At 39.2% G+C, this 27,964-nt stretch overlaps 1 protein-coding gene across 1 annotated transcript; it reads right to left on the bottom strand.

The window, feature by feature from the left end:
• Positions 1-281: 281 nt before the first annotated feature.
• On the bottom strand, positions 282-17,500 carry LOC306851145 (interferon-induced GTP-binding protein Mx-like). The gene is made up of 12 exons (XM_079387266.1): positions 17,462-17,500; positions 10,244-10,454; positions 9,990-10,127; positions 9,717-9,871; positions 9,460-9,598; positions 9,171-9,369; positions 8,281-8,359; positions 7,220-7,342; positions 6,486-6,627; positions 6,103-6,261; positions 2,796-3,091; positions 282-2,425 (listed from the first exon to the last, which is right to left on the bottom strand). The coding sequence occupies exons 2-12, from the start codon at positions 10,437-10,439 to the stop codon at positions 2,192-2,194; spliced, it is 1,860 nt and encodes a 619-aa protein (XP_079243392.1). The 5' UTR covers positions 10,440-10,454; positions 17,462-17,500; the 3' UTR covers positions 282-2,191.
• Between the last annotated feature and the right edge of the window lie 10,464 nt (positions 17,501-27,964).

Below are 27,964 nucleotides of genomic sequence, written 5' to 3'. Positions count from 1 at the left end.
GTTTTTGTTTTTTGTTTGTTCCAAGAGATTTACATATGATTTAAAGTCATTTATAAAATGTGCAAAATTTGGTTTACATTGAGCCCACTTCTTCTTATGTATATGGAATTTTCCTAACAAAATAAACAAATGTATAATATGTTGTTCTTTACAATTCAAATTTTCATTTTCTGTATATAAAAGTACATCAAATATACAAATTTCTATCATACACTCCATTTTTCTGGTAATATAGAATTCCAAATCCTTCCAAAATAATCTTGAGTAAATACAATGGAAAAAAAGATGCAAAATAGTTTATTTTTCTTGACCACAAAATTCACAGGAATACGAAATATTAAGCTTAAATCTTTCCAAAACATGCTTAGCAGGATAAATTCTATGAAGTATTTTGTAAGACACTTCCTTAATCTTGTTATTGATACAAAACTTAATTGGCAGTTTCCATGCTTTAACCCATATTACCAAATAACGAAGACCAAAAAAATCTTGCTGCCGGTAAGGACACAGAACAAAGAGCATTCCTTATAATCTTACTGCTACACTGTTGTTTTAAAACATCAACATTTTCAATGAAAATGTTTTCACAAGGAGTAAACATGTTGATTTTTTCTGAGATACAGTTTTTCAAAAGTAACATCACACTCTTTGGAATTGCGTCAAAAACAATAGCAAATTCTCTTGGTTTAACTGGTAATTGCAATTTCTGAAGAAATTCAGTATACGACAACAAGTACCCATGGGAATTAACTAATTGTCTTACTAAAAGAATACCTTCCTTGAACCAAGTGTGATAGAATAAAGATTTGTTTTTAAATAATATGTCCTTGTTATTCCATATGAAATAGTTTTGGGGTGAAAAATTGTGCTTATACACCAATTTCCATGCTAACAGGGCTTGTCTGTGAAAACCGGCCAATTTAACAGGAATTTTGCCAACAGAAAAATTACATTTCAACAAAAAGTCTATGCCTCCAAGAGTATTAAATATATAATTAGGAAATGCATTCCATGGACTTCCTCTATTCTTCATAAACTCTATCAACCATTTAATTTTAAAAGTGTCATTGAGAGTATTATAATCTAAGACCTCCAGTCCCCCTTGCTCTTTAGGATTACAAATGACCTCCTTTTTTAAATAATGTGTTTTCTTCCTCCAAATAAAGTTATAAAGAATCTGATCTAGATTTTTAAGTATCTTGGGAGGCACCTCTAATGATAATGATGTAGACAGATCTAGATATACCTTTCGCCTTTGATAATAATACCCTCCCAAATATTGAGATGTCCCTCATTAACCACAAATTAAATTTCTTTTTAGTTTTCTCAATAATTGGTTCAAAATTTAACTGACTCCTTTGTTTTTAATTTTTGCAAATTATTACACCTAAATATATTCATTTATTTTTAACTGGAATGTTCTCTATTTCGGAAGAGGAGCAATCTTTGAGGGGAAATAATACAGATTTATCTAAATTAATTTTTTGGCCTGAAACACCTGTGAATTCCTCAATATATCAAATTATTTTTGGTACTTCAAATTTGTTTTTCAAAAATGCAAAATGTCGCAGACTGCGCATACGCAATGACAGGAAGTGAACGCTCAAATGAAGAATTCAAAATCTTACTTTTGCCCAACTTAATTGTTTATTTTCATTATACAAAATAGTAGTAAACATGCAGTTAAATCTTTTTTATAAGTAAACTCAACACTGTGCTCAAAAATGTGTCCACCTAACTTATAATTTTAAACTGAGTTAACAATTTGCAAGTTGGTTTTTTACAGTGTATATTGTCTCTTGAGAAGATATACTAAAATGGTTGCCGAAATGTGAGGGGTGTACTCACTTTTGTGAGATACTGTAAATGTTTCAAATGAAAACACACCACAAACATCAAAGGGAAAGCACAATCTACATAAAACAGATGTGATTTTTTATCTTCCAAGGGATGAAAGTGTCTTTAATTTCCAATTACAGAACATCATCAAAAATGTAAAAAAAAAAAAAATACATATTCACATGCAGTGTGAATCATTCATAATAAGACCAGTAATATGCAATAAAAAAACAAATAGGAAATTTTGAAAATGAGGATTTTCCACCAATGGTAGAGTCGCAGGGATACTGGAGCCTATCCCAGTGTTACGGTCAGCAGGGACTCAAACCAGGGACCTTGATGTGTAGTGAGTTTACCCACAGTATGCATATACTTTGACTGCCATACCAGCTCTCTTCAGGCGGTTCAGTTGCTCTCTCAGTTCTTCCCTCTTATGTACAACACCAGAATCTTCTTGGAGCAGCATATCTGGATTGTTCCTTCCAATCATGATAAGCATTGCACTCTGAAGCTGAGAGATGTACTGGTCCAGCATGTGATACTGGATTATCAGTGGAACTTGATTAGCCAGACGTTCAGAGGTCATCTACAAATACATGCAAATTACATAAATTCAAAAAGTCAATATTTGTCACAAGACATTGCCACAGAAATGACCTTGTGCATGTAAACGATGAGCTATGATTCTTTAATCTTAAAAAGGTGGTTTATTTTTTCTGTTTTTTTTTTTAGTTTTATTTTTTTTCCCTTGTATCCAACATTTATGTGAAGGATCAATTAAATGTAAAGACTATGGCAACCGGTAGTAGCAAGATGCTTAGCAATTGAGCAGTTTGCAGAGAAATTATTGTTTGGAGTATTTGAAATTTAGAAACAATCTTTATTAGTCCAATTCTGTTAGGTAGATACACACTTCACTCTTTAATTAATAAAGATTACTTATAAGACATACAAACCGTTAAATAGGAGATGAGATGGTATGCCATGTCACGTACATCTGCATTGACAAATGATGCCAGTAGCCCATGACCTGATTTTGATTTTGCTTTTATATTGTATAGCTGGTTACTGTAGAGATCATCTTGGCAGTAAACAATCTTCTCCATCTTAAACTGTGAACGTATTTTCTTCTCCGCTTTCTGAAACTGCTCATCAAGAATACCATCAATTGACTCTTTCGCAGCCCTCACCAGGTCAGATAAGCCGTTAAAATGAGTGTTAGCCATATAGCCCACAGAGGAGTGAACAATGTCTGTAAATTTAGAAAAGACAAGAAAAAAAGGATTCAATCAGTGGAGGTAAAACATCATCCTACATGCATAATTGCCACTAATGCCTCGTTTCCACTGAGCGTTACAGTACAGTACAGTTCAGTACGGTATGGGTAACCCTGATCAGACTTGGTTTCCACTGAGCGTTACAGTACAGTACAGTACAGTTCAGTACGGTATGGGTAACCCTGATCAGGCTTGGTTTCCACTGAGCATTACAGTACAGTACAGTTCAGTACGGTATGGGTTACCCTGATCAGGCTTGGTTTCCACTGAGCATTACAGTACAGTACAGTTCAGTACGGTATGGGTAACCCTGATCAGACTTGGTTTCCACTGAGCATTACAGTACAGTACAGTTCAGTACGGTATGGGTTACCCTGATCAGGCTTGGTTTCCACTGAGCGTTACAGTACAGTACAGTTCAGTACGGTATGGGTAACCCTGATCAGGCTTGGTTTCCACTGAGCGTTACAGTACAGTACAGTTCAGTACGGTATGGGTAACCCTGATCAGACTTGGTTTCCACTGAGCGTTACAGTACAGTACAGTACAGTTCAGTACGGTATGGGTAACCCTGATCAGGCTTGGTTTCCACTGAGCATTACAGTACAGTACAGTACAGTTCAGTACGGTATGGGTAACCCTGATCAGACTTGGTTTCCACTGAGCATTACAGTACAGTACAGTTCAGTACGGTATGGGTTACCCTGATCAGGCTTGGTTTCCACTGAGCGTTACAGTACAGTACAGTACAGTTCAGTACGGTATGGGTTACCCTGATCAGGCTTGGTTTCCACTGAGCGTTACAGTACAGTACAGTACAGTACGGTATGGGTAACCCTGATCAGGCTTGGTTTCCACTGAGCGTTACAGTACAGTACAGTTCAGTACGGTATGGGTAACCCTGATCAGGCTTGGTTTCCACTGCCAACAGTACCCTTTACTTGATAGGTGTGGTGTATGCCGGAAAGTAGCGATCGACAATAAGCACAACTCTGCCTCTTTTATGTCAGTTTTAATGAACAATAATAGCCATTATAAAAGTATAAGTACAAAGTATAAGAGGCTTCTATAAGAGGAAATAAAGACAAAAGCAAACAATTCACAGTCAAACGTTTGCTACAAAGTCAGCAAGCAAGTTACTACAGTAAAGTTTAAAATAAATATAAAGTTAAACTTTGTGCTCAGTCAAAACAATATGACCAGGAACAAATAATAGATTCATGAGACCACGAATGCCTGTTAAATATACACAAAACTAACTGATTCTCGTTTAATCACTACAGAGACATCAGAGCCAGCGGCAAATGTCGGAAGGACTAGCCGAGGCGGATACATGAGCACGGAGCACCCGGTGATCGCCTAGACGCAGAGGTCCCCAACCACCGGGTCGCGACCCACTACCGGGCCGTGGAAGAATTCCTACCGGGTCGCGAGAAAGTTCTGGGGGAAATGTGTATAGATGCGATTGATATCGAGTAGCAATTTGACGAGTTCTGTTAAATTAGTAAATAAAAGATTGCAGTTGATTCGTGATATACGACCAGGTCCAGACCCCACCGTTCGGCGCGTGATTCGCAGAGTAATTTGCCAATTTACACTTTCAAGCTATTTAAAACCACAAGAAGAAAAAAACGAAACAACTCATTTTGTTACTTGCGCGCTGTACTGGCACACACCCGAAGCGCGCACAAGGATTTGATTCCTCTTTCATGTATCCCTGCGTCTAAGATAGGCTACATATGCATGGGGGGTTGCAGTTACGTTACAATACTGAAAATATTTCTGTTTTAAACCATGAAGGCGAGCCAATGGATATCACAAAAGCAACGTGCAAACTTTGCGCAATAGTTATGCCTGTGAACGTCTAAACTTCAGTCATACAGAAAGTGAAAGTAAAAAAAAACTGATGGAGTTTTCTAGTGCTGCATTAACAGGGCATATTCTCTAACCCTGATAGCACACGTACATCTCCGAGACGTCTATTTGATGTCTGCATTTACATCTGCAAGACGTATTATTTAGGGTGTTTGCTCATCTGAAATACGTCTATAGGACGTTTCCTTTTAGATGTCAAATAGACGTCTATTAGATGTATTTAAGATGTTTATGTTTTATGTATGTAAAACTGACATCTGAAAGACGTCTGCCAGACGTTTGTAGACAGCAGATGCTTTCCAGATCAAGAGACCTTTAACAGACATCTTGCAGACGTACGTGTGCTATCTGGGAAGAGACAAGAGACGAATATACTTCAACGTGCTGATAACAGTATAAATGAATAGACCTGTTTTTAAAACCATCCACAACAACAACAACAAGGTTGGAGACCCCTGGTCTAGAGCTTCGAAATCGGCATAGCAAATTTTCAAATAGGCGCTATATCTTTATAAATTATATAAAGACTATATTTCATATTTCTATAACTATATTTCATGACAGAATAACAGTAATATTTAGAAAATTACGCGGGTTTTTGGGCAATGACGTTTCACAAGTCCACAAACACATATTGAGAAATGGTTATTATCTGTGTGAAAATATAAAAGTATAAAATACACTGTTATATTTTTTGTGTGTGTTTGCGCACTCTGATATAATAAGCAGAACACAGCGGATCGGGTGAAGGACAAGCTTTATCCCCTAGTATCAGCAAAAGTGAGGATTCTGGTAAACCAATCAACTTCTGCAGAGTTTAGCTCCACCCTTTTGGTACCCTTTGCTGTGCTATAGGTACCCCAACGAAAGGGTACCAAAAAAAGTGGTATGGTATGGTTCGCTATTTTGGTACCATTCACAACTTCTGACAATGGAAACGAACATAATTGCATACCGTACCGTACTGTACCGCTCAGTGGAAACGAGCCATAACTTTATGCATTTATGTGATTCTATCAATCATTTTGAAATAAAGTTGTTAGATTTCTTGTACATTAGTAAAAATAAAAATTGAGGGCACTGAAAACCATCTTGAAACACAGCCCTTCACCTGTGACATCTTTGAGCATCTTTAAAGCAGGTTCCTCTAGCTCCTCAATGCATTCCTTGACAATGCTCTCAAAAGTTCTATAGTTTGAAAATCCAGGAAGTTCCTTTCCTCTATGAGTTTTTACATACTCTTCTGCCTCAACTCTGAGGGTATCCTCCGCTTGAGAGAAAATACAGAAAGAAATTCAGGAAGAATACAACTACTAGCGTATTGGACTTCCCTGCAACATGAAAATCAAATGCAAACTGCATGCCTCATTAAAGGGAAAAGACAAGTTTGTGAGAATATAATTAAAGAAAAGGCTGAATTGCACAAAACAAGCATCAATAATAGTATTTCACCTCAGATACAAACGCTTGTATTTTATTTTATTATAAACTCACTCTTTATGGCTTTGGCATTCAGGGCGTATTTCCAATTATGAAATTCCTCCCTGATTTTGGAGAAGACCCTTGTGTTTGATTTTTTTACATCTTCTTCTGCACTCTTAACTCTTTCAAGAGCATCATTGAACTGGCGAATTTTCTGCAGAGCACAAAATCTCAAAGTTACAAATGTAAAAACAAAGCCAGATAAAACATTGCTGGGGTGGAACATATACAATTTTTATGTATAAAAGGGCAATGTATATAATGCATGTAGATTGTTTTCATGCTTTATATGTGTAACAGGTCTCTCTCGGCTGCTCCGAGACAGGTCTCGAACCACTGAACTCCTGCACTCCAGCGGACACTCTAACAAGGAGGTTAAATGGCAGTGGCCACTAGCATCTGTCGCAGTGCGTCCTTGAAATCAGGGGAGTGAGGTTTACTTGCTCAGCATCTACTCGCTGGCCTCCGTTACATATGTACTGTAAAATAGACTTTATTCAAGTGGTCAAAATACAAAAAGAAAACCTTTGTAGTGTAAAAATGTCTATACATGGTATATTTTCCAGCCTATAGTGAAATAAGAAGGTATAGTAAGCAGTAACAATGATTTGAAACAAATATAATGTAGTTTAATAGAAAACTATGAAGTTTATCTGGGCAGCACCAGTGAGATTACAATTAAGAAAAATAATATTTTAGAAGTTTAGGACACTGTAGCATACACCAAATGTGCAACCCCATTTTACCGTAACCAGAAACTTGATCTTCTCATAATCATCAAGAGGAACTCCATCACCCAGTGCTCCAAGATCCACAGACGTCTTCTCTAATTTCATGTCAAGTTGTTTCTGCAACTCTGGCAGAGTTTTCTAAAAGTAAAGAAATAAGATGTACCCAATTCTGACTTTAGTTTACTCCAGACGTCTTTTCTTTAATATTAATAATTATAATAAAAATAATAATAACACATTTTATTTAATGTCACCGTACATCAGGAGCAATAAATAAAACAATAAATAACAATGAACCATATAGAGAAGCAGCAGTTAGAAAAATGACAACAATAAAATAAGAAAAAAGTAAGAAATGCTAGATTTGAGTGCAAACAGTAATCATGTAGGTTAAGCTATTCTGAATAAGTGAGTTTTGAGTTTAGCTTTGAATTGGAATAACGAGTCTAAGATACGGATAGCTGGGAGGGAATTCCAAAGACGAGGAGCAGCATGGCTAAAGGCTCTATGACCCATAGTGGTTATACGAGCCAGGGGTGTACGGAGGAGACCCAATGAAGAGTTTGAGAAGAAATGTAGGGCTGGATGAGGTCTGAGAGGTAAGGTAGAGCGAGGTTATGAAGAGTTTTGTTAGTGAGAAGAGGAATTTTAAATTCGGAAAAATGCAGAATTTTATGGGAAGCCAATGAAGCTGTTGGAGAGATGGAGTAATATGTTTTATAGATGAAGTCCGGGGTAATGATACAAGCAGCAGAATTCTGAATCAGCTGGAGTTTGAGAAGCTTGTGTGGTAAACCAAATAAAAGAGTATTACAGCAGTTGATGTAGTCATATCCCTGTTGAACAAAAATACAGCACATTTTGGTTAGGTAGGTTTTAAAGGATGTTAGCTGGTTTGAGCTGGTTTAAGCTGGTCATGTGCTGGTCCTAATGACCTCATGACCAACTAAGAACCAGCTAAAGCCAGCTAATATCCTTTAAAACATACCTAACAGCATATGCTGTTTTTCTCAAACAGGGATACTCTGTACTGTGTCAATGTTTCTGCTGTATGTCATGTGACTTTGCATACGCACAATAATGTGTTCAAACAATTCTTTTGTGAGTCTTTCTGCAAGATGGGGTATTGTAGCTTTTCCTTCTTCAAGAAGAGACCTGTAAGGAAAGAAGTCATTTGAATAGTAAGAAGGAAGTTAAGGACAACTGGGGAATTTAGCTTTTTTTCTGTAAATATTATAAATATTAACAAGAAAATATATTTTAAAATACACACAATGTGCCTAAGACCTAAAAGATTGCACTATAAAGGGCCATTCTCACAGAATGCATTGTTGCTTTGAAAAACATGAGCCACTATGTAAACACGCGCTAGATAGATATGTTTGACCATTGCGCTCACATCTTACGCATGACAGTTTTCTAAAAATGTGATGCTCAAGCTAAAATAATTTGACATTTAAAAAAAAAAAAATGTCTCCAGGCCTTGTTTTTTCCCTATTCCACTGGAACGCAAAACACGTCAAAACACATCCATCTAGTGCATATTTACATAGAAAAACAATGGGAAACCAGCACAGTGCAATGGCAAATCAAGTTCTGTGTGAACAGCCCCCAATATGTGTCATAGTGCCCTAAACACTGTGAACAGCAAATATAAAGTTAACATCTGAGGATGCACCTCAACAAGAGTGTGTTGTTGCCAACATTTTAATTTCCTGCCACGACATTTCCCTGAGGGTATTAATTTTCTCTGACTATAGACTAGTTGCATATTCTTTATACAGCTGAAATAGAGCTAAAAATGTGCTATACTAAAAAAAATGTCAGATGAATGATCAATACATATATTAGATCATATCTCGTGACCATCCTGCCTACTTCACTCTCTCATTTTTCATACATAGAATTGAAATGGTTTGTTCTACACATTTTGAGAGAAATTCTTATAATCAGATTCACTGCTTGCCTGAAATGAGCATGTTCTTCAAAAAAATGTCTTTCTTTTTTCAGAGCTTTGCCCAGATCAAGTTTGTCATTGATGTCATTCTGGCCTCGGCATTTAACAATCATGTAGCCCTTCTTTAGTGGTATTACTTCATTATTCACTGTTCTGATCACCGTCTGCTCCATGCCTTTGTCCACTAAGTCCGGTTTAGTCAGAATACCTGCAGATTGAATATTTGAAGAAAACACAAACAATATATTTGACAATAATTGACTTATTCAGGGAGTGACCTGTATGGAATATTACGAACCCAAAGTCCTTTCTCCAGTTGAATCCACTTTGAATGCCATCTGCAGTGCCTCAGTGGTGGCGATATCAATGTTTGCAGGCACCACAACCAAACTGATGGTCTCTTGTCTTTGAATGAACTTTTCAATTAGATCTTTTATCTGTTACAGAACAGCAAAATGACTGAATGCAATACTGCAAGGATCCATGGGGCTAAATTAGCTTCTTTACTAAATATTTGAATGCTGTAAACATTTCCATACACAAATTGCATCTTACTTGTTTGTCAATGTCTTTTGGCTGGTTGGCAGTGGCAACTCTAGCAATGCCAGGCAGGTCAATAAGAGTAAGGTCAGGAGCGTAACATGACTGGATCTCCAGAGTGATCATCTCATGACTGATCCCTTCTCCATTTCCAGCCAATACTCCCTGAGCTACAAAACAACACAATGACACAATCATTCCACAGATTAAACATTCTAAAGACTCACATGGCATTAAAGTTCTCAATGAACTGTATATTAATATATTTTAATGTGGAATAATACCGACCATATAAGACAGCATTCTCTATTTCCGCTGGGTCCTTTAGTGTCTTTGTTTGATCCTTATATGACAGCATTCCTTGCCATTTTTTGTCCTTTGTAATGTTTTTCAGTTTCAGTACCAGAGGACAGCGTGTCACAATACCTGTTTTTAACATACTAGATGGACAGCTGAACAACACCTTTATATTCCGACTAACAAATAATGAAAGAGAAAACAGGTATTTCCACTCCACAGTGTAATGTAAGTACTGTGCTTACCTGTTCCTCTAGGCAGCGCCACTCCAGACAGAGCTTCCAACACAGAACTCTTTCCTGAGCTCTGATCACCAATGACAGCAATAGCTGGCAGGTTCAGGTCTTTTTCAAGACCTAATGACCTGAGAGAGTCCACTAGGTCAATACATGGACGCACCTTCTCTTCATAGAGCTGGCTCAGACTACTACTTTCAGACATGGCTGCAAAGTCTATCTGCAAAATATGACCAAGAGCCAGAGTTTTATATTATGTGGTAACTATTTTATTTAAGCACTAAGTACTAGATGTTGTGCCATTGCAGGGGTGTGCAAACCTGTTCCTGGAGGGTCATTGTCTTGCAGAGTTAATTAAAGACACCTGAACTATAGCTAATTAAGTTTTTTTTAGGATCACTAGGCCCAATCCCAAATGGCAACCTAAACCCTTGCGGACTTCCTCCAAGTCCACACTTTAATGACGTAATGCTGCTTTGACTGTCGGGTACAAGTCTGCTCAGAGCTCGCCTCAGGCTCAATCCCAAATGGCACCATAAAGCCTTGCACACTTCCTCTGAGACCTCACTTTTGTAACATAATGCTGTTTTGGCTGTCAGGTTGAACCTTAGTGCGGTCTCAGCAGAAGTGTTCATCGAGGGCACATAATGGCCGCAAAGGGGGCACTCACAAGCTTCCTTCTGAAAGCTAAAATAATGAATGGGACACCCTACTTTCTTGTGGACTTAATGGACACACGCCTGCGGTGGAGACTGTAAGTCCTCAAGACAACAAGTGCACATGAAATGTGCCATTTGTGATTGGGCCTCAGTGCAGGCTCTGAAGTGGGCATTGAAGGTGCATAGTGGCTCTCTGGCTGCAAAGGGGGTGCTTTTGAGTAGCCTTCTGAAAGCTAAAATGATAAATGCTACACCCTACTGTCTCATGGACTTAACAGACACACGAATGGGATGGCCATTTTAAGTCTGCAAGAGCACATGATGTGTGCCATTTGGGATTGGGCCCTAGAAACTTGCTGGCAAGTATGTTTGGGACAGGTTGTAGCTAAACTCTGGCCCTTCAGAAGTAGGATTGGACACACCTGTAGTACAGAGAAGGGGTCCAAAAAATAGCGGAACACGGTCTGTTCCAGACCCCAGCTCAGTTCCAACCGGACCGCAAGACAAAATGACAACAGTAGCACTATTTTACTGTTTCTGCAGTTTGAAGTGAGCTTGCAACACATCAAAATAATGGAGATGTACATACCACAAGCACAATCTTTTGCACAACATCCCTTAAATTTTTATCTGGAGCCAAACACGCTTCATTCAAAGACATTTCTGCTTGTACACGTTGCTCCTCTTTATCACAAAAGACATGAAGTGCTACAAGAGCCGCAGATGATGCAGTTATTTTATCAACAGTATTTAGTTAGTTAGTTATTTGTACATAACAAGGAAAGACAACTAAAACTTTAAAGTTAGTCCTACTACTAGTTAACGCTCCGGTTACTAACACAACCTCGGTTCCCTGAGGTAAGGGAACGAGTGTTGCATCAGCTTTGACGCTTTGGGGAAACTCCTGTTTACTCTGAAACTGAAGCATGATTTGTTAACGTTTGTGTTATTCACTAGTGGGCTCTGTAAGCCTGAGCTACAGAAGAGACCCAAGTCATAATCTGAGGTCTTCTTAAGATAGCCTTTCCACGCCACGAGCAGAGAAGAACGAAACTCATACTCACTCACTGCGTCCTTCTGAATCGTGCAGGGATTCACTGCATGAGCCACACTCGCGGTGCGACATTATGGAAAACCCATACAGTATCTTTTCTCAATTTTATGGCCTTCTGCCATACATCTAAATGTAAAAATAAAGGCCTGAAATTCAAAATAAAAATTCAATTATATCATTTAAATTTGTCATCTACACTAGTGTTAATATGCAAATTAAAAACCATATTCTGGGAGGGGGGAGTAATGTCACGCCCCTGGACTGTTTTTGTTGTGTTTTTGTGTCCCTCATTAGCTTGTGTTTAAAAGCCCCAGTCTGTCCAGTCTGTGTTTGTTGGGTCTGCTTTGTTGCTACATGTGTGTGTGCAGCTCCCATTGTGGATTATCTCCTGAGCTTCCTTGATTAAAGGCTGTTGAACGTTTACTCGTGCCTCTGAAATTCTCACTGAATTTTGTTACAATTATTTAAATGATAATTTTGCTACAGTTTTTGCTTGGACATATTAAACATATCTAATCAATTTGGGTAATACGTTTTCATTTAAATTTTGCAACTTATAAAGCGTTAAAGGGGTCATATGATGCCTTTTTAACGATCATTATTTTGTGTTTTTCTTTTCAAATACTGTACATTATTGTAGGTCCTCTATGCCCCGCCTCTCTCAAACGCTTCGTTTTCTACAAAGTCCCTCCTTCCGGAAATGTAACGCCCCTTTCCATGATCGCGAGCTTCAGCTTTCAAAATTAAAGTAAAGATAATGTCCTTAGTTTTACCATCAGTTCAAGCCCGAGAGGGAAACAGTCGCGTGACAAACACAGTGATGATGCTCGTATGTGTTTGCAAACAAGCCGTGATTTAGACGATTTCTGACGGGCTGTACACTACGCTGTGATGTGACCCTGTCTCTCTCTCTCTCTCTCACACACACACGCACGACACGCAAAACTCTGCATTTGAACAGTCAATAGCAAATACTTATACTAATAAAAAAACATGCTTACAGTCACTGATTCAGAAGCGCCAGATTGTCATATCAAAGTCAGAATTACCTCCTCTCCTAGGTCAGTGGTTCCCAACCATGTCTCTGGAGGCCCCCCAACACCGGACATTTTGCATCTCTCCTTTGTCTGACACACTCATTTCAGGTCTTGGAGTCTCTCTAATGAGCTGATGATCTGAATCAGGTGTGTTTGATTAAGGAGACATGGAAAACATGCAGTGTTGGGGGGCCTCCAGGATAATGGTTGAGAACCACTGTTGTAAGTAATCTTAATGATTCCTAAATGCATCTACTTTCAGAAGGCCAAATAAAGTGCTTTTGCTCTATCCTAGAAACACACAGCTTCTCACTGACATGGCTGTATCAACACTACTGGTTACTGAAACCGCGCCTTATGCGAATATTTCCACATCGTGACGTAGACATGTGGGGGCGTGTTTGAATGAGCCGTTTTAGGGGGGCATGGCAGAGTCTTAACTTTGATAAAGAACATCTCTTTGGTTTTGAGACTTTGGTCTTTGCAACTTCAGGGATCTTATCTATGCTCAATCAGCTTGTAACACTCCAAAGAGAAAGCAAAACTTGAAATCGCATCATATGACCCCTTTAAAATATGTTTTTAATTTGCATATTAAAACTAGTGAAGAAAATGGCAAATTTAAATTTTATAACTGAATTTTCATTTTCTATTAAATATATGTAAGCCCTTGAACTAATACAAATTACAAAAACAACACCAACCAAGGTATAACAAAAAATGAAGAAAACTCGCACTTTCCCCACGGTCCCTTGCTTTCCGCTTTGCCAAGAGCAAACCAAGCAATGGCTTTTGCGGAAAATAACGAAAGTCTATCTTAGAATTCTTACTTAGTAAGAATATATATCTTGCTTAGTATTTTTGTCATGTTTCTAACATGAATGTTAAAAGGATAACATAGCATTTTGTGAAATATACAAGGTGGTAAAGTGGGTACAGTTGATTCACCCTTTATAGGTTGCTACAGTAACAGTTCAATCATAGAAAATAAAATGCATATTCAGAGGCTAGTGTGTTTGTGTGTTTGCATGTGTCTTAGGCAATGTAGTCAGTGAGCGGACTTTCTCTGTTTCTGTTGTTTTCCATTACTTTTTTTTTTGTTATTTATAAATTTGTACTGTTTGCCATATCTTTTTTTCCAGTGTTAACTACTATTTTGTTCGTATTTTGTTTAACTGAATCTGAAATAAAAAGAATAAATAAATCTGAATTTAAAAAAAGGCACAACTGTCATTTATTACATTTGCAAAAAAAGTAAGAATAAATAATGGTTAGTCAGCTTTAGAGCATTAAGAATGGTTGTCTAAACTGTACCATGGTACTGTTTCAACTGTACACTATATAGGTACATTTGAGACAAAAATGCACCTTGTGTTTATGGGCTCATTGTGAAAATATAAGCTACTTATGGCTATTATCAATTTATGATATTTTAGTACATAAGCAAAAGAGATACCATGTGAAATATCACTTCATATTAAGCATTCATTTTTTGTGTATTAAAAAGGCAGAAAGTGTCTCTACTGTACTCAGTCCACCCTACAAAAAAAACTATTTTTTTCAAGGTTTCCTATGAAAAACTTAGGTCTACAAGGAGAGAATTTAATTAAATTGAAGAGAAGGAAGCAGGTACTCACTCAGTTTGCCAAGGGCTCCTTTGTGGTTGCTCTGAAAGCCTGATGGTGTTATAAATGCTTAGGTTTCACTTTCATTCACTCTTAGAGCAGGATTAGAAGAAATTCATGGTTTGCACAATACAATTATTTTTTTAGTAAAAGATTATGGTTATCATGCTTTCATTTCATGGTTTTGTGCATGGGGCTGTTTCTTCAATTATCAATTAATTATCAATACTAATATAAACTCTTGCAAATACTGTTTCATTGTAGGTTTCACACTATTCACAGTAAGTTTGATTTCGTAAATATTGTCATTTGTACAAGTCAGGGCCTGAGTGAGACCCATTTCTAGCCAGGGAGTTTCCAGTCGTTAGGACACATTTCACAATACTTACAGTATCTCACAGAAGTGAGTACACCCCTCACATTTTTGTAAATATTTTATTATATCTTTTCATGTGACAACACTGAAGAAATGACACTTTGCTACAATGTAAAGTAGTGAGTGTACAGCTTGTATAACCGTGTAAATTTGCTGTCCACTTAAAATAACTCAACATACAGCCATAAATGTCTAAACCGCTGGCCACAAAAGTGAGTACACCCCTAAGTGAAAATGTCTAAATTGGGCCCAGTTAGCCATTTTCTCTCCCCGGTGTCATGTGACTCGTTAGTATTACAAGGTCTCAGGTCTGAATGGGGAGCAGGTGTGTTAAATTTGGTGTTATCGCTCTCACTCTCTCATACTGGTCACTGGAAGTTCAACATGGCACCTCATGGCAGAGACCTCTCTGAGGATCTGAAAAAAAGAATTGTTGCTCTACATAAAGATGGCACAGTGCATTGTGATTGGCCGAACACCACAAGCACTTGTCGGAAATGTAACACTCCTTTCCATGATCGCGAGCTTCAGCTTTCAAAATTAAAGTAAAGATAATGTCCTTAGTTTTACCATCAGTTCAAGCCCGAGAGGGAAACAGTCGCGTGACAAACACAGTGATGATGCTCGTATGTGTTTGCAAACAAGCCGTGATTTAGACGATTTCTGACGGGCTGTACACTACGCTGTGATGTGACCCTGTCTCTCTCTCTCTCTCTCACACACACACGCACGACACGTAAAACTCTGCATTTGAACAGTCAATAGCAAATACTTATACTAATAAAAAAACATGCTTACAGTCACTGATTCAGAAGCGCCAGATTGTCATATCAAAGTCAGAATTACCTCCTCTCCTAGGTCAGTGGTTCCCAACCATGTCTCTGGAGGCCCCCCAACACCGGACATTTTGCATCTCTCCTTTGTCTGACACACTCATTTCAGGTCTTGGAGTCTCTCTAATGAGCTGATGATCTGAATCAGGTGTGTTTGATTAAGGAGACATGGAAAACATGCAGTGTTGGGGGGCCTCCAGGATAATGGTTGGGAACCACTGTTGTAAGTAATCTTAATGATTCCTAAATGCATCTACTTTCAGAAGGTGAAATAAAGTGCTTTTGCTCTATCCTAGAAACACACAGCTTCTCACTGACATGGCTGTATCAACACTACTGCAGTTACTGAAACCACGCCTTATGCGAATATTTCCACATCGTGACGTAGACATGTGGGGGCGTGTTTGAATGAGCCGTTTTAGGGGGGCATGGCAGAGTCTTAACTTTGATAAAGAACATCTCTTTGGTTTTGAGACTTTGGTCTTTGCAACTTCAGGGATCTTATCTATGCTCAATCAGCTTGTAACACTCCAAAGAGAAAGCAAAACTTGAAATCGCATCATATGACCCCTTTAAAATATGTTTTTAATTTGCATATTAAAACTAGTGTAGAAAATGGCAAATTTAAATTTTATAACTGAATTTTCATTTTCTATTAAATATATGTAAGCCCTTGAACTAATACAAATTACAAAAACAACACCAACCAAGGTATAACAAAAAATGAAGAAAACTCGCACTTTCCCCACGGTCCCTTGCTTTCCGCTTTGCCAAGAGCAAACCAAGCAATGGCTTTTGCGGAAAATAACGAAAGTATATCTTAGAATTCTTACTTAGTAAGAATATATATCTTGCTTAGTATTTTTGTCATGTTTCTAACATGAATGTTAAAAGGATAACATAGCATTTTGTGAAATATACAAGGTGGTAAAGTGGGTACAGTTGATTCACCCTTTATAGGTTGCTACAGTAACAGTTCAATCATAGAAAATAAAATGCATATTCAGAGGCTAGTGTGTTTGTGTGTTTGCATGTGTCTTAGGCAATGTAGTCAGTGAGCGGACTTTCTCTGTTTCTGTTGTTTTCCATGACTTTTTTTTTTTTTGTTATTTATAAATTTGTACTGTTTGCCATATCTTTTTTCCAGTGTTAACTACTATTTTGTTCGTATTTTGTTTAACTGAATCTGAAATAAAAAGAATAAATAAATCTGAATTTAAAAAAAAGGCACAACTGTCATTTTTTACATTTGCAAAAAAAGTAAGAATAAATAATGTTTAGTCAGCTTTAGAGCATTAAGAATGGTTGTCTAAACTGTACCATGGTACTGTTTCAACTGTACACTATATAGGTACATTTGAGACAAAAATGCACCTTGTGTTTATGGGCTCATTGTGAAAATATAAGCTACTTATGGCTATTATCAATTTATGATATTTTAGTACATAAGCAAAAGAATTACCAAGTGAAATATCACTTCATATTAAGCATTTATTTTTTGTGTATTAAAAAGGCAGAAAGTGTCTCTACTGTACTCAGTCCACCCTACAAAAAAAACTATTTTTTTCAAGGTTTCCTATGAAAAACTTAGGTCTACAAGGAGAGAATTTAATTAAGTTGAAGAGAAGGAAGCAGGTACTCACTCAGTTTACCAAGGGCTCCTTTGTGGTTGCTCTGAAAGCCTGATGGTGTTATAAATGCTTAGGTTTCACTTTCACTCTTAGAGCAGGATTAGAAGAAATTCATGGTTTGCACAATACAATTATTTTTTTAGTAAAAGATTATGGTTATCATGCTTTCATTTCATGGTTTTGTGCATGGGGCTGTTTCTTCAATTATCAATTAATTATCAATACTAATATAAACTCTTGCAAATACTGTTTCATTGTAGGTTTCACACTATTCACAGTAAGTTTGATTTCGTAAATATTGTCATTTGTACAAGTCAGGGCCTGAGTGGGACCCATTTCTAGCCAGGGAGTTTCCAGTCGTTAGGACACATTTCACAATACTTACAGTATCTCACAGAAGTGAGTACACCCCTCACATTTTTGTAAATATTTTATTATATCTTTTCATGTGACAACACTGAAGAAATGACACTTTGCTACAATGTAAAGTAGTGAGTGTACAGCTTGTATAACCGTGTAAATTTGCTGTCCACTTAAAATAACTCAACATACAGCCATAAATGTCAAAACCGCTGGCCACAAAAGTGAGTACACTCCTAAGTGAAAATGTCTAAATTGGGCCCAGTTAGCCATTTTCTCTCCCCGGTGTCATGTGACTCGTTAGTATTACAAGGTCTCAGGTCTGAATGGGGAGCAGGTGTGTTAAATTTGGCGTTATCGCTCTCACTCTCTCATACTGGTCACTGGAAGTTCAACATGGCACCTCATGGCAGAGACCTCTCTGAGGATCTGAAAAAAAGAATTGTTGCTCTACATAAAGATGGCACAGTGCATTGTGATTGGCCGAACACCACAAGCACTTGTCGGAAATGTAACACTCCTTTCCATGATCGCGAGCTTCAGCTTTCAAAATTAAAGTAAAGATAATGTCCTTAGTTTTACCATCAGTTCAAGCCCGAGAGGGAAACAGAGTCGCGTGACAAACACAGTGATGATGCTTGTATGTGTTTGCAAACAAGCCGCGATTAAGATGATTTCTGACGGGCTGTACACTACGATGTGATGTGACCCTGTCTCTCTCTCTCTCTCTCTCTCTCACACACACACGCACGACACGTAAAACTCTGCATTTGAACAGTCAATAGCAAATACTTATACTAATAAAAAAACATGCTTACAGTCACTGATTCAGAAGCGCCAGATTGTCATAGCAAAGTCAGAATTACCTCCTCTCCTAGGTTTACAAAACGGTCTGTTGTAAGTCAGTGGTTCCCAACCATGTCTCTGGAGGCCCCCCAACACGGGACATTTTGCATCTCTCCTTTGTCTGACACACTCATTTCAGGTCTTGGAGTCTCTCTAATGAGCTGATGATCTGAATCAGGTGTGTTTGATTAAGGAGACATGGAAAACATGCAGTGTTGGGGGGCCTCCAGGATAATGGTTGGGAACCACTGTTGTAAGTAATCTTAATGATTCCTAAATGCATCTACTTTCAGAAGGTCAAATAAAGTGCTTTTGCTCTATCCTAGAAACACACAGCTTCTCACTGACATGGCTGTATCAACACTACTGCAGTTACTGAAACCACGCCTTATGCAAATATTTCCACATCGTGACGTAGACATGTGGGGGCGTGTTTGAATGAGCCGTTTTAGGGGGGCATGGCAGAGTCTTAACTTTGATAAAGAACATCTCTTTGGTTTTGAGACTTTGGTCTTTGCAACTTCAGGGATCTTATCTATGCTCAATCAGCTTGTAACACTCCAAAGAGAAAGCAAAACTTGAAATCGCATCATATGACCCCTTTAAAATATGTTTTTAATTTGCATATTAAAACTAGTGTAGAAAATGGCAAATTTAAATTTTATAACTGCATTTTCATTTTCTATTAAATATATGTAAGCCCTTGAACTAATACAAATTACAAAAACAACACCAACCAAGGTATAACAAAAAATGAAGAAAACTCGCACTTTCCCCACGGTCCCTTGCTTTCCGCTTTGCCAAGAGCAAACCAAGCAATGGCTTTTGCGGAAAATAACGAAAGTCTATCTTAGAATTCTTACTTAGTAAGAATATATATCTTGCTTAGTATTTTTGTCATGTTTCTAACATGAATGTTAAAAGGATAACATAGCATTTTGTGAAATATACAAGGTGGTAAAGTGGGTACAGTTGATTCACCCTTTATAGGTTGCTACAGTAACAGTTCAATCATAGAAAATAAAATGCATATTCAGAGGCTAGTGTGTTTGTGTGTTTGCATGTGTCTTAGGCAATGTAGTCAGTGAGCGGACTTTCTCTGTTTCTGTTGTTTTTCATTACTTTTTTTTTTTTTTGTTATTTATAAATTTGTACTGTTTGCCATATCTTTTTTTCCAGTGTTAACTATTTTGTTCGTATTTTGTTTAACTGAATCTGAAATAAAAAGAATAAATACATCTGAATTTAAAAAAAGGCACAACTGTCATTTATTACATTTGCAAAAAAAGTAAGAATAAATAATGGTTAGTCAGCTTTAGAGCATTAAGAATGGTTGTCTAAACTGTACCATGGTACTGTTTCAACTGTACACTATATAGGTACATTTGAGACAAAAATGCACCTTATGTTTATGGGCTCATTGTGAAAATATAAGCTACTTATGGCTATTATCAATTTATGATATTTTAGTGCATAAGCAAAAGAGATAACATGTGAAATATCACTTCATATTAAGCATTTATTTTTTGTGTATTAAAAAGGCAGAAAGTGTCTCTACTGTACTCAGTCCACCCTACAAAAAAAACGTTTTTTTTCAAGGTTTCCTATGAAAAACTTAGGTCTACAAGGAGAGAATTTAATTAAGTTGAAGAGAAGGAAGCAGGTACTCCCTCAGTTTGCCAAGGGCTCCTTTGTGGTTGCTCTGAAAGCCTGATGGTGTTATAAATGCTTAGGTTTCACTTTCATTCACTCTTAGAGCAGGATTAGAAGAAATTCATGGTTTGCACAATACAATTTTTTTTTTTGTAAAAGATTATGGTTATCATGCTTTCATTTCATGGTTTTGTGCATGGGGCTGTTTCTTCAATTATCAATTAATTATCAATACTAATATAAACTCTTGCAAATACCATTTCATTGTAGGTTTCACATTGTATTTTGTACAAGTCAGGGCCTGAGTGAGACCCATTTCTAGCCAGGGAGTTTCCAGTCGTTAGGACACATTTCACAATACTTACAGTATCTCACAGAAGTGAGTACACCCCTCACATTTTTGTAAATATTTTATTATATCTTTTCATGTGACAACACTGAAGAAATGACACTTTGCTACAATGTAAAGTAGTGAGTGTACAGCTTGTATAACAGTGTAAATTTGCTGTCCACTTAAAATAACTCAACATACAGCCATTAATGTCTAAACCGCTGGCCACAAAATTGAGTACACCCCTAAGTGAAAATGTCTAAATTGGGCCCAGTTAGCCATTTTCTCTCCCCGGTGTCATGTGACTCGTTAGTATTACAAGGTCTCAGGTCTGAATGGGGAGCAGGTGTGTTAAATTTGGTGTTATCGCTCTCACTCTCTCATACTGGTCACTGGAAGTTCTGAGGATCTGAAAAAAAGAATTGTTGCTCTACATAAAGATGGTGTAGGCCATAAGAAGATTGCCAAGACCCTGAAACTGAGCTGCAGCACGGTGGCCAAGACCATACAGCGGTTTAACAGGACAGGTTCCACTCAGAACAGGCCTTGCCATGGTCGACAAAAGAAGTTGAGTGCACTTGCTCAGCGTCACATCCAGAGGTTATTTCCAGAGTAATTTTTTCAAACCTCTTCACACAGTTCTAACCAAATTTCAGCTTGGCACAGCAGTTAATTTCACATTTAAAATGCACTAAAGCGACCAAAATTTCATACATGTCTCAAATCAACTCATTCTTCCATAACACTAGCATAGACTTTCAACCAACAAACACACTTTGTCACTCATAAAACACTGACCTAAAAAACACTAACAACAGGTAGCATTATACAGTGTTTGCTTTCGTAACATTTCTTAACAAAACAAGAATAAAAATATATATTGCGTATAATTTACTGCAGTATACTTTACAAAAAACAATTCCACCCATTTGGCCATAGGTTCTCATCCACATCATAATGTATGTTTTCATTAGCTAAATATCTTGGAAAAATCCAGGCTTGACATTGGTCTCCTGTGATGTCATTGCCTGCATCATCTATGGCCTGGAGAAGAGTGACTTGTAAACTACTGTGAACCCTCCACCTCCATGTGGAGAAAAATTCTTCTGTCGGGTTACAGTACAGAAAGGGGAGTATGGGTGTCAATACAAGGTGATAAACTGTAGATAGACCTGAAACCATGATAGTACTCAGTGCTGTTGTTTCTTACTCGGAGCTCAAGCCGATCCTAAGGTTCGAGCCTCCTCCGAGGACAACAAGCCAAGTTCGTTTACCATTATCTAGCAGGACTGAATGGGCAGGCGAACTCGTGAATTGTAGGAAAAACAAATACCAATAACAATGATTTAGAATTGCTTAACTTTCATAATCTAAACATGTAGTTAATATTGTTCATCATTTCCCATAAAAATTATGCTTCAAGAGTAATGCAACAGTTACGTAGCATTTTGAGCAGTTGTATCAGTTGTATGACACTCAGTTCGGATGTAATGTGTGAATTGCATTTTGAAATAGTAATACTTTGATGTCAAGTTTTGAACCAGTGATTTTAGTTCAATGAACAAAAGAACTTTGGTTTATGTGTATTGTATCCAGGAATTTGAAAAAAGTGCTAAGTGCTATGAAAAATGCATTTTGATCATTGGTTGTGAATTATGTGTCTAGAGTTTTGAAAAATTACATGAAGGTTCTGTTATTAGTGCAAAAATGATTGTAAAAACACTTTTCAGCTATATCAAATTACTTTGTATTTGTTTGTTTTAAATTCAGAATATATTTCAGTATGGTATTAATTTAGGAATGTAGCAAATTTGTGTCATGTTAGGTTTTGAAATTAGGCCTAACAGTTTTGTAAAGTATATGTAAACCGGTGCAAACTGGCTTGTAGGTACTGTGACGAGCGTCCCGAGCTCTCATCAGCATTGCCCTGGAAACATACACGGAGCACCTGCACCCGCTCATCTCACGCTGATCGGTCACAGCTGCTCTTAATCAGCCCACGGCTAGATAAGCCGAGTGAGCACCGACGAAGGTGAGACCTTTCTCCAGGAAGCTGTGAACTAATGCGTCTCCTTACTTTCTTCCAGAGAGCAGTGTGTGACTGAGCAGCCACCCCGAGCACCGCACGGACCCACCGCATCTGGAATCATCCCTTCAAAGAGCACCTTTGCACCGGAGCACGAATCACGGCAGTTAAAGACTCTTTTTCCTAATAAATCCACCCTCCGGGGAACTTAATCTGAGCTCTCCTTGTTGCGTGGTTCTTCCACCCCGTTACAGTACATAGAGTTTTGCTGTTGTTTTTGGCTGAGTGAGAAAGGAATTTATGTAATTTGAATGATGTAGTTATTGCATACACTTTTTGCCAAAGTAATGATAAATGATACACAGTTTAGCCCACATAGACTGATGTTGTGCTAGCTGTGTGAAGAGTTTTGAAAAGGTGACCCAAGCATTAAGAAATGTGTACTAGCGATTGTAAAAAAACGTCTCGGTTACGTATGTAACCCTCGTTCCCTGAAAGAAGGAACGGAGACGTAACGTCAGTGTGACTGACTAATGGGATCTAAAAGGAGAGCGGATATAAAAGGAGAGCGCGTGCAAACGCACATCAGTTTTTCACTGAGGAGCCGAGACTGTGACCCGGCCGTACAGTGGTGGTACAGCAACTGTGGCGATGGGACGTTATGACTCCGTTCCCTCCTTCAGGGAACGAGGGTTACATACGGAACCGAGACGTTCCCTATCAGTCAGTCACGTTCAACGTAACGTCAGTGTGACTGACTAATAGGATCCCTTGGAAAACGCTACTATTGCTGACCCCCTCCAGTGCCCTGCGGAAGCCGGCAAGTCCCCCCACACCAGTTGGGTCGGAAGATAGGACAGGGCTTAGGCAGAGATGACAGCCACTGCTGTTCCGTACAGTGGGTATGAATAACACTGGGAAAGTGTACTCCAAGTAGGGGAATGCTACGGAAGCCACATCCTGCGTAAAGGAGGTACCATGTGGAGATTACACATATGGACTGGCCAGGGGCAGTACTACATATGGAAGTCTCTGAGGTAGACCCCAACCTGGGGTGAGATAACTACATAGCAAAGACGGCAGAAGGTCTCTGCCAGGGAAAGACACGGGCTCACTGTGAGGGGAGCCGTACCGTGGAAGAATACACATGTGGGTTCACCCGAAGGGGAATCACTACACACGGGCACCTACCTCAGCACAAGGGCTGACCTTGGGCAAACACACGTGTGCTGGACCTGGCGTCTGGCGCTCCGCCACGCCTGATTGCTGAGGGTGCGGGAGGAACTTCAACAGGGTTCGCCGCGGGGAACTGAACTGAGAAGCAATAAAAGCGCACATATCCGGTCCGTAGAGGGGAATGGCGCAGCAAGCGTGATTGACACCGAGCAGGTTCCAGTGTTACTGGCCATCTGAGGCAAGTACACTGGAGGACACGGGCTCTACACAGAGATTGTAAAATCTTGCAAAGGTGTCACCCAGATGGCAGCTCTACAAATGTCTGCTATCGAGGCGCCCCGTGCCAATGCCCAAGAGGAACGCCTCTTGTAGAGTGTGCTCTCACACTGAAGGGACTCGCTAAGCGCCAGGCCTGATAGGCCAAGACTATAGCCTCCACTATCCAGTGGGCAAGTCTCTGTTTGGAGACAGTCTTTCCCTTCTGCTGTCCTCCGAAGACGACAAAGAACTGGTCTGAGGTCCTGAAGCTCTGTGTGCAAGGCGCGGACGGGACAGAGCAGAGCAATGGCTGGGTCTGCCTCCTCTCGGGGACCGAGGGGAGATCCCAAGAGGGTACCAGATGAGGGCACGGAGGATTTAACCTCTTCGCCCCTCTGAGGAACCTGACGACCAAGTCGTGCTTCCCCACAGATTTACCATCTACTGTATCGTGATGTGTGGCAATAGCAGCAACAAACACATTGAGGGTGGAGGGAGACAGCCTTCGCTCCAACCCATCTTGCAGTAAAGAGAGCACGACCGCGATCTGGCATCTCCAAACAGGTTCCACTTCAGCCTGTCTTGTAGACGGGGCTCTAGCCGAAGTGATGGTGTTTACTACCGCTGGAGGTAGCCCACCTAGAACCTCCGCGTCCCGTCCAGGGACCACACGTGGAGATTCCACAAGCCTGGACACGGGTGCCAGAGGGTGAAAAGCTGATGCGCTCTCCTTTTATATCCGCGTTGTAGGGCGGGGTGCGTGTGGCGAAACACGCACGCCAACTGTCATTGGCTTGTTTTGTTAACACTCAAAGGTGATTGGGCTCTCAGGCGAGATCCCATTAGTCAGTCACACTGACTCTTACGTCGAACGTGGCTGACTGATAGGGAACTGTAATTACCAAGAACAACCCAACCCTTGTTTTTTCTTTCTTTTTTCTCTTTGATACTAATATGTTATTTACAGATACATAAAATCTGACACTTCTTAAGCCATTCTGAAATTGAACCTATGAAAATGCAATTTATCATCAATATATCAAATGAATAGCAGACAGTAGTATGCATTATGCTATTCTAAATGTCATATTACACCATATAAAAACTTGTTCTTATGATTACTTTTTTTATTTGATTTTATTGTTATTATTATTATTTCATAAGGTGGTTTGGTTGCCCCTGGTTGGCTGGTCAGGTCTGTCAGGGGGGCGGCTATGGAGGAGAAGTTAGGGATGAAACAACGGTACTACCCTGACAACCCCAAAAAGGCTCGTACCTGGGACTTTGTGCTGGATTTCGGGGAGGACCGGACTGCTTCCACTTTTTTTTCCCTGGGGCTTAATAAGGCTCCGTCCGACCTGGAAGCCCAGGTACTTTGCCTCAGACAGGCCCCGGTGACATTTGCAGGGGTTGGCAGTGAGCCCAGCCCTATGTAGCTCCATCAGCACCCTCCGCAGACGGTCTAGGTAGTCTTCCCAACGTTCAAAGTGGATTACCACGTCATCCATGTATGCACAGACCGAAGAAAGCCCCAGGAGGGCCAGGATTTCCTTCTTGAGCTCGCTATACTTGTCTGAAAGCGAAGATAGCAGGGCGAAGTAGGCCCGTTGAGCCTCCCCAGTGAGGAGGGGCACCAGCAATCACGCTAGCAATCGCGCCCATTCTTCACTCTCCCAGCCCTCCTGGATTGCTGTTTTCAAACATCTGCAGAAAAGCTTCAACATCATCAGCCGTCATTTTCGGCAACAGTTGTGTTACTTGTACACGGGGGTCTGGTAGCGGAATGCGTCATGCGGCTGCATTCCTGTTGGGCAGCAAGATGTTCAGTAATCTGCTGCTGGCGGATGCTGACCTCCGTTAGCCGCTGGAGGATTTCATCCATGTCGGGGAGGAGCGGTCGCCTGGGAGATGGGAGACAGAAAAAAAAAGAAGAAAAAAAAAAAAAGAACGGTGAGTTGCAGGGAGATCGCTCGTCGATGTTCCTTCCACTAATCTGCCCGCATTCTCCACCAGTGTGGCAGGGTGGAAGGACCACGCAACAAGGAGAGCTCCATTTAAAGAGGGTGAATTTTATTGAGAGACAAGTGAATACGTGAATGGTGATGGTGCTCTTGCTTGTAGGAGTGCCCTCGGTCGTGTCCAAGTGTGGGTGAATCCGTGCGGTGCTCGTGGCGGCGCTGATCGGTCACACACTGCTTTCTGGAACGGGATATAGAGAGAATGTTAGTCTGCTGTCTCATGGAGAGGCTTCTCACCCTTAGTCTGTGAGCACGCTGCTTATGTGCTGACAGGTTGCTGAGCCGCAGGTGTGGCCGATCAGCCTGTGATGACTTGTGAGCAGGTGCTCCTCGTGAGTTTCCAGGGCATCGCTGATGTGGACTCAGGACGCTTGCCACAATACATACTGTATATACAGTGTATATATGTGCATATGCATGTACAGTATGTGCTAGTGCTATGACAAACTCTGCACTCTGAACAAGCAAGAGACACACAAGAGTAGTGTTTTAAATTTTTCACATCTGTGTGTAGTTTGACGTGTTTGTGTGTGGAGTTACTATGCAAAAATTCAATTTTTAGAAGAGTTAAAATAGTTTTCAAAGAAGAAGTGTTTGCTTTTGCAAGATGCGTGAGACATTTTGCAAGTTGTGCGTGTATTCTGTGGTTTTGTGTGTAGAGTTTTGAGAAATGGAGCCATAGTTTCAAAAACTGTGTTTAAGCATTTTGAAAAAAACTGTAAAGGGGCATGGGTTTGATTCATTTGCGTGTAATTACTTGGCAAAAAAGCTCCAAAAATAAAAGCAAAGGCGTTTGTTTTCAAAGTCAAAAAGCAAACACACTCAGATGTGTGTATCTTCTAAATTCTGCTAATAATCACATTACTTCTCTAACATCAGTTTCAGTTTCAGCTAAGAAATTAACTTCTGCTTAGTGATCGTCTCTTTCAAAAGACCTCAGATGTGTGTATCTTCCAAATTCTGCTAATAATTACATTACTTCTCTAAAATCAGTTTCAGTTTCAGCTAAGAAATTAACTTCTGCTTAGTGATCGTCTCTTTCACTTCCACTTTATGTATATATAGTGCATATTTAAGATAACAATGCAATACATAATATCATATTATTAACATTAATGATATGACCATAGCTACAGATCTGTGTAGTAGTGTTAAATACTACTGTTTTTGACAGCGTTGATAACGTCTTTAAGAGATAATATCATGATTTTGTTTTTATTGCCTTACCGAATGCAAAAACCTGTCCACTATTTATATAGAGCAAAATAGAAAAAAAGTCGCTCTGCAATTCAACTGCAAGTACCCTCATGTTTATTTGAAGTGCAAATTCATTTCAAATGAGAGTAAAAGTAAACAAGAAGCATAGATGTTTAACCCATCACTTCATCAAAACAATTGGTACACTGTTGCAGTAAATGAAGCCCTAAATGTTCTCAGAATTTACAGGCCTTTTGCTGAAGAAGGTGAATATGTCGACTGCCTTCCTCGTCAGCTGCAAAGTAAGTATCACACATTTATTTTCCAAATTGCCTTTCAAGAGCTTCTTGGCACTCTGTAAGACTTATTGCTAAAGCTGTCATTGTCAATGTGTGTTTTCTCTGATTCTGCCTTCAAGTGCTATCAGAATGATCATGAATAGGAAGTGTGTGTGATTTGTTTCTGACTGAGCATCTGATTAAATTGCAACCCTTATGGACTGGAACATGATGAAGAGAAACGGCTCAAAGGACACAAACAATATACCAATGGTGACTTTTGGCCATCCACACAGCTGGAAATCCCTGACCAGGTCACCTTAACACCTTTTTCTGAATCTTCAACAGCAGAAGAGATACCATTCATAGACA

The sequence above is a fragment of the Barbus barbus genome (assembly GCF_936440315.1).
Source record: "Barbus barbus genome assembly, chromosome: 31".
Lineage (NCBI taxonomy): Eukaryota > Metazoa > Chordata > Actinopteri > Cypriniformes > Cyprinidae > Barbus > Barbus barbus.
This window is presented reverse-complemented; position numbering and strand designations above follow the sequence as displayed.